The following is a 7,501-nucleotide window of genomic DNA, read 5'->3' on the forward strand; positions in this document are numbered from 1 at the left end:
TCTGTTCCTTGGGTATAGTAGACATACAGGTTATACGGCATTTAAGCCAAATTTGTTGTGTCATCGTTTTTTTAAACAGTGAACTTTGTACCAGTAGTTAAAACCTGTTTCGTCAGTAAAATTAAGTGTTTCGAAACCTCTAGACTAGAAGACGTGGAGATAAAAACGAGAGAACGCGTTTTTTCTTTTCCATTCATATTGGTTTGCGCAATACTCTTTTACAAAAAAAATTAAACGTTGTAAAATATAACGGTTTCGCAATATAAAGTGTTTAATTCAAATGACATAGTACTAATACACCAATTTCAGCATGTATTAAAACATAACATGTATTAGGCAAACAATATGATGGGAAGTACAAAACAAAGTTATAGGCCTTTATCTCTTATATTTTCACTATTAGACATGTGTAATATATATGTATATAGTTGGCTGGGGGAAGTTAGGACATGTTTTCATTATATTTTTCTCGTCCCATTGGATAGTAAACAAAGAACATTTAAAGAGCAATAAAACTATATCTCACGACTCCCATAAACAGTTGTTAATTGTTTAAAACGCGATTCAGGATACTTGGATATTATATGATAAAAAGTGTCCCATTTTACCCCACAATACTATATAATTCAAAAATATAAAGTAAAGATTTACGCTGTAAAAACTGGACAAATTTGTTAAATATATCTGGTATTAGAAAGTGTTATAATTATATAACACGTCAGTGCGGAGTATGGGCAATACGATTTTAGCTAAAAACTGGTTTAACCCGAGACGCTTAACTCGAGAAAAAAGACGCAATCAATAAACGTGACCAAGGAGATAGAGCTAACATGCGCAAAAAGGAAAAAGGCAGTTGGGTTTATAAAGGCGAGTTTATGGCATAAGTCCATAATTAACCTTCGTGAAGTAAGAAGAACCGCCGAGGTACAAACCGTCCTCTGTTTTTAGCGTTAAGTCGTCGAATTATTAGAAACTTGAAAATGTCTCTCGTCATGAAAATGATCTGCATAGTATGCATTGTCGCTATAGCAACTTCAGAAGCAAAACCTATCAAAAGGTATGTACTTTTGCATGTGTTATTTTTTATTAAAAAAATATTTTTAATTAAATAAAAATAATTTTAAGGAAAACTAAGAAAGTTTGCATTCTATTTGGTTTAAACATTTTTTTTATTTTCGGAAAAACAGTGCATTAATCTGAAAGTTTCTCTGTAACAACCTAAAACAGAAAGCCAGAAAAAAATAGTTTTATTTATTTTTTTTAATCATTTTTTCAGTTCCCTTTCAACTCACACCAACAAATCCGAACTCGAAGTTTTGCGAAGATTCCGCCGCAGCAGCGAGTCCATGTTTACCAGCCATCATGCGCGGATCTTGGACCGACAGCTTAAACGAAAAATCTTGAAAACTTTTTTCAGGTATAAATATTTTCTTTATTTTTGTGCCTAAATTTTAATAATTTTTAGATAAAATTTATTTGTATTTTTCCGTCAGTATTTTACAGCAAGCATATACTGTTGCAATTTACGCTAAAATTGTATCAACTATACTCTATTGAACGGAGTTCGGAAATAACTTGACCAAGACAGTTATTCTATACGACAAAGAAATCCACTGTAAAAGTTCCCTAAAATATGCAGCGCGCATAACGTGCATTAAAATTCACCATTACGATACAAATATATAACTATCATTCTTTTATTAATTTTTGAAAATTTTTTCCTTTTTTTTATTTTTTTTATAATTTTTTTAACAAAATAATCTTATTTTTCCAGGGACGAACAAGCCGGCAGTCCGTTTAACGTATGCGTTGAACGTTACCTGGAAAGACATGGTCATCGAAACATGGCGCATGCGGTGCGTCACTGCGTAATGCGTCTTCGGTAATCCGTCATGTGTTATCCCTTCCGCAAACTTCTTCAAAAGTCAAGTGCAATCGTTCGCCGTCGGAATCCTGCCAAAAATCTAAGAAACCAAAAAACAAAAACCGTATTTATATTACTGTGGGGTAAGATGGATATATGTAAGCACAAATGATGCATATTTCGTAATCGTTTACAACGCTCTTTTTAGAGTCATAAGGTTACGGTTATATAATTTCGTAAATATTCTTTGTTTACTACCAATTTGGACGCTAAAATAGACTAAAACATCGACCATTTTATCCCAACCGACAATATACAAATTTCGTCTCACGCTGCGTTTCCAATGAAATCTCAGCGTGTGACGTCACGTCTTGTGTCGTAAACCCGTCTGCGTGACGTCGTAATTACGTCACCCCGACGGCACAATAATAATTGTTGTTCCTGCTAATACGAAATTACCCGAATTTTTCCCTTCGTCGAATGCTTGCTCTCTTGTTGTTTCAATATTTATTTTGCACATTTGAACGAACTTGTTTTACCTTTGTCGCATGTACACCCTTGTTGTAATATTTCAATGCACCTGTTTATTATGACGTAATAATGCCCCGCATATCGCGCGTGTTTATAAATAAATAAATAAAACTGTAAAAAAATATGAACTCTCAAAAATTCTGAGAAATTTGCCCCGATCTATATAGTGCTCATGAAGTTGGACGATTTCCGTAACAAAATAACAGTCAGAAGTGCCATGAAATGTGTAGGAAAAGCTAAGTCCAGCGAATAATTTATGAGATATAGTAGGGTGGGGGAAGATGGGACACCTTTGGAACATAATGTTTAAATGTCTTGTTTGTGTTTTAAACAATTAACAACGGTCTGTGGGGGTCGTGAGTATATAGTTTTATAATTCTTTGAATGTTTTTTGTTCACTACCAAATGGAACGAGAAAATAGAATATAAAGATGTCCCATCTTCCCCCAGCCTACTATATATATATTTCACCTAAAATGACATCATCGGTCTTTTATTCAAATATAATTAGTTTAGGTATTACACTTTATGAACATTTTTTTCAATTCCACCTTAACTTTTAGCTAAATGCACTTCCATATATGAGTTAACTTATACTGTATTATGAGTTTATTAGCGAGATAAATAAACAGGATTTTAGTCGTTATGTCATGGTAGAAATGGGTTAATATAAATACATTAAGTCATAATTTTTGTTGAATAACTTTTCCATTTTAATAAGGAAAAATACATATTTTATCGTCTAGAGTCTCTGGACAGCGGGCATGAGGCGTTCGAAATGTCAGTAGCGGCGAAGAAATGACTTTGCAATTTTACAGGGTGGAATTTTAACTAAGTTCTAATGTAATATTTACATAGGGCATTGTTACGTCATAAATCTTCTTTATTACATCACTACCTATTACGTCAATGCGGTTGCTCAACAAATACATTTTCTTGACAAACATCAATTAAAAGTGTTTAATATTCTTACGCACACCTCTCGTGCGATAAAACTTTAACGTTGTTTAAGTAAATGGTTTATTACATTATACTGTTTGTAGGTGTAACGGTCACGTCTTCATCAAAAACGTTTTGTATTTTTGTTTTATCCAGAAGCTTGATTAAACGGCAGTTGTTTAAACGTTACTTTTTGTCTTTTATAAACTTTTTCCATCCTGGTTGGTAAACAAATAATATTTATAGTATTGATAGCCGTTACTTTACGACTGTAAAAAGGGTTATTGTTTAAACTGCAAATAAGAAATGTCGATTTTAGGTGCTAACGGTATCCCATCTTCCCCCCACAGTACTATACAACACGTAACCACGAGTATAAAGTTTATTCAAATTAAATTACTAAATTCAATAAACATGCTAAACTAAAGACGTCGAGTATTCGACAGCCGGCACAGCGTTTAAGAAACATATATTAGAGTGGGGGAAGATGGGACACGTGTTCGTTCTATTTTCTCTTTCAATTTGGTAGAAAACAAAGATTTTTCAAAGAACTGTAAAACAATATATTTTACAACTGTCATAGTTGGTTGGTTATTGATTGAAACACGACCAGGGTATTTAGATATTATGTGCTATAGGTGTCCCATTTTCCCCCACTCTATAAACTGTTTAATAGTACATCCGTATGTTGATAACTTTTACCAATCCCAGAGTAGTTTTCTCCGTTGCGAGTTTTTACAACTGTCGTTTTGCTGCTAATAGCTTCTCTTTGCAGTTTTAATTAATTTGATTTTCGGAACTGTATTCAAAGAAAAAAAAACAATTTAATATCCATAGTAATATAGAATTTAATAGTAATATCCAAATATCTTGATCGTGTTTTCAACAACGGTCAATGAGAGTTGTGAGGATACGGTTTATAATTTTTTTGAATGTTTTTTGTTTACTACTAAATTGAACGAAGAAAATAGAATGAAAAGGTGTCCCATCTTCCCCCACTGTACTATATATAAATTCTATTTGAGTAAATAAGTTTTAAAAGTTTGTCTCACATTAGTTATAAGTACATCTGTCATAGTAAAATTTGATGGTAAATAATCTTAGATACATAGTATTATTATGAGGATTTTTATTCGTGCAGTTCTTTTAAATCTTTGGCCTCGAGGAAAAATGTGGTATTTAGTTATTACTCTCTAGCGCCACCTCTTAACACAAAATTCTTAAACTATGTACCACAATGCGGTTATGAGGCACGCATCTATTCGCTTAAAATGTGTGTTTTTTTTTAAAAAAAAAACATATACTAATTTATGCACAATGTTTAATGTGTTGTATGACAATTCTAAATTTGAGTTTTAAACTTAGTGAGCCGCAAGCAGAATCAAAGGCATAAATTTAGTCGCGAAGTATAACCAAAAGGTAATGGGTTCAAGACTCTTCGTTTCAACCATTGTTGGCTGGGCAAGACACTTAACGGTAATCGCTTTAGCCCTGTGGTAAGTAATGGGTTGTTCAAAATATCAGCCACACATAAAACATTGTTAAAAAGGATAAAATATCTCCTACAAAATTACATACAAGGTAAATCGTAAGCTGGCACAATGTGTATAAACACCCGTGTTTTAATGATTGTCATTTTCCAGCTACGCAAAAAGAAAACGAGTTTTATTTACAATGGCTGTTCCGCCGAATAACTAAATTTATTTTAGAGAACTAGTTTTTCGAATAAATATTTCTGTTTTCTATGAGCGACAAAAAATAAATAGGAAGTCCTGCTGAATGCAAAATCTGTACAATATGTGTTAGTTCGGGAAAAATATACAGAACACAAGATTACCACTTCCGAGTATAAGGACTCGGAAAATTATTCGGGACGGAGCTTAGCGGATAGGGCGAATACCCATGATAATGGAAGCGAAATCCACATGTTCGATTTCGAGGGTTGTAACATTGTTGGGAACCCTTTTATTCCATGCGTTTGTCAACATCTGTAAAATAATAATGTAAGTGTCTGATCAAAAAAGGAGGCGCTCAAGGAAAAACTAGACGGTGTGCATGAGGTGTATGAATACACCATGTGTGTCTGATGTATAAGAAGATACTTATGTTATAACTCGACAGTGAGCATGAGGTGTATGAATACACCATGTGTGTCTGATGTATAAGAAGATACTTATGTTATAACTCGACAGTGAGCATGAGGTGTATGAACACACCATTTGTGTCTGGTGTATTGGAAGACATCCATGTTATAACTCGACAGTGAGCATGAGGTGTATATGAACACACGAAGAGTGCTTTGAATATAATAAGACACCCATGTTATACCATCATACCTGCATGACAATACAGACGTGCATAAACTGGTCGAATACAACCCCATTTGAACCAGTACCTTTCATCAGATCCATCCATATTTGATTAAAAAAATCTTGATTAAGACGAAAGCCTGTTTATTGAAAACATACGTTAGCTTCTGCTGTATTTGTGAAATTCTTCATTTAAAGAAAAATAAGAAAGGTAAATGTAACTTATTTATTCTTGCGTGCTGGCGGTGCAACGACAGTCGTTATAGCACGTGTGTTCTGTTGTATACATGTCGTGCCCGTTTGCAGTTACCACGTATGTAACTTATTTATTCTCGCATGTCGGGGCAACAACAGTCGTTATAACACGGGTGTTCTGTTTCATACACTTCGTGCCCGCTTACAAGTTACCACGTATGTAACTTATTTATCCTCGTATGGCGGGCCAACTACAGCAGTCGTTATAACACGGGTGTTTTGATTCATACACCGCATGCCAGCTTATAAGTTACCACGTATGTAACTTGGGTATTTTTTTGCAATATATGCAAGACAACCCAAAACGTTTCATTTTGTCCTACGTGTTTCAGGGCAAGTTAGAAAAAGAAAATTGCTTTAACCCAGTGGTCACTAATATTTGTCCAAACTGTCAGCGATACAGATAACCAGAACGTACAAAACTTAAGTTGCATTCACCCACTAAGTTACATACGTGGTAACTCGTAAGCGGACACGAGTTGTATGAAACCCCTCACTCGACCGTGTTTCGGAGCCACGCGAGAATAAATTTAATTCATTGATTTATATTTTACACATGTATTGAACTTACCTAATCCGGTAATGGCAGTTTGAAAATCCCTATGTTCCAGTCTCCCGTCTCTGTTGACATCGTTCCTTGTGAAGTAACCATACCAATTTCGAATATAACCGTCCAAGTTCACGTATTCGTCAAACGTAAGACGCCCGTTACGGTTCTTGTCGTACATTGCTGGGAAGTTGGGGTGATTTTATTGGTTCTGTCTCATTCAACGTGTAAAAGGAATAACCAAGAAATATCTACACCCAGCGTTGTTCAGCGCAGGTTACCGTAGATGGTTCTTTCTTTGTATTTTTAAGCGGTATTTCCATTACACATTCTCAAGGAATAACCTGTATATATTCAATTCAATTTCTACATACTGTACTTACACATCATCATTCTGCAAACTTCGTAACTAAATGGTCGTTGGTAATCGCATCCACTTAAGAGACTGGCACGCAGTTCATCAACTGTAATGCTTCCGTTTTTGTCCTTGTCGCAAGCTTGGAATTTGGCCCAAAGTCTCGCACGCTCCGCGTCCTATAGGGTTTTATGTAATGAAGTTGCTTCTGTTACCATAGCGAACAATCAGACACCAACTTAGCTTGACTGTTAATGTAGTATCGATACCTTCTTATGCACCAGACACACATGGTGTATTCATATACCTCATGCTCACTGTTGAGTTATAACTTGGGTGTCTTCTTATACACCAGACACACATGGTGCATTCATATACCTCATGCTCACTGTTGAGTTATAACATGGGTGTTTTCTAATGTACCAAACATACATGTTGCATTCATAACACCTCCTGCTCACTGTATATACGCCAAACACAATTGGCCTACACTTATATTAGGCCTTTTCGATACACAATACAATTTCAAAGCCTACATTATTTTTACCTGATTTGCTGCCATTTCTAATCTTTAAGCAGATTGTAGAAAATTTGGACACTAATATACTTTCGTAAATATGAGCTACACTGAATGCAGACAAAGAATACAGCATTGAAAATATCATAACAAACTGTAATGCTGTGACAGCCGGATATCCTGC

At 34.8% G+C, this 7,501-nt stretch overlaps 2 protein-coding genes across 2 annotated transcripts; one reads left to right on the top strand and one right to left on the bottom strand.

Moving 5' to 3' along the window:
• Positions 1-869: 869 nt before the first annotated feature.
• On the top strand, positions 870-2,517 carry LOC149724303 (uncharacterized). Its single transcript, XM_089893253.1, has 3 exons — positions 870-1,057; positions 1,277-1,417; positions 1,775-2,517. Exons 1-3 carry the CDS (start codon positions 981-983, stop codon positions 1,884-1,886), a joined length of 330 nt encoding a protein of 109 aa, XP_089749379.1. The 5' UTR covers positions 870-980; the 3' UTR covers positions 1,887-2,517.
• Positions 2,518-4,625: 2,108 nt separating this feature from the next.
• Positions 4,626-7,501, bottom strand: LOC149724304 (sorcin-like). The gene is made up of 5 exons (XM_089893252.1): positions 7,348-7,501; positions 6,829-6,979; positions 6,470-6,628; positions 5,671-5,783; positions 4,626-5,322 (listed from the first exon to the last, which is right to left on the bottom strand). The coding sequence occupies exons 1-5, from the start codon at positions 7,360-7,362 to the stop codon at positions 5,215-5,217; spliced, it is 546 nt and encodes a 181-aa protein (XP_089749378.1). The 5' UTR covers positions 7,363-7,501; the 3' UTR covers positions 4,626-5,214.

Source organism: Ciona robusta, unplaced genomic scaffold (genome assembly GCF_009617815.1).
Source record: "Ciona robusta unplaced genomic scaffold, ASM961781v2 AP042737.1".
NCBI classification, from domain to species: domain Eukaryota; kingdom Metazoa; phylum Chordata; class Ascidiacea; order Phlebobranchia; family Cionidae; genus Ciona; species Ciona robusta.

What these genes read in the sequence shown, in the direction of transcription:
- LOC149724303 (XM_089893253.1), top strand. Translation starts at nt 981, where the DNA reads ATGTCTCTCGTCATGAAAATGATCTGCATAGTATGCATTGTCGCTATA. An exon ending in GAAGCAAAACCTATCAAAAG is followed by an intron (nt 1,058 to 1,276) that starts GTATGTACTTTT and finishes TCATTTTTTCAG; the next exon opens with TTCCCTTTCAACTCACACCA. An exon ending in ATCTTGAAAACTTTTTTCAG is followed by an intron (nt 1,418 to 1,774) that starts GTATAAATATTT and finishes TTATTTTTCCAG; the next exon opens with GGACGAACAAGCCGGCAGTC.
- LOC149724304 (XM_089893252.1), bottom strand. An exon ending in AACTGCCATTACCGGATTAG is followed by an intron (nt 5,784 to 6,469) that starts GTAAGTTCAATA and finishes TTCAATAAACAG; the next exon opens with GCTTTCGTCTTAATCAAGAT. An exon ending in ACGTCTGTATTGTCATGCAG is followed by an intron (nt 5,323 to 5,670) that starts GTATGATGGTAT and finishes ATTATTTTACAG; the next exon opens with ATGTTGACAAACGCATGGAA.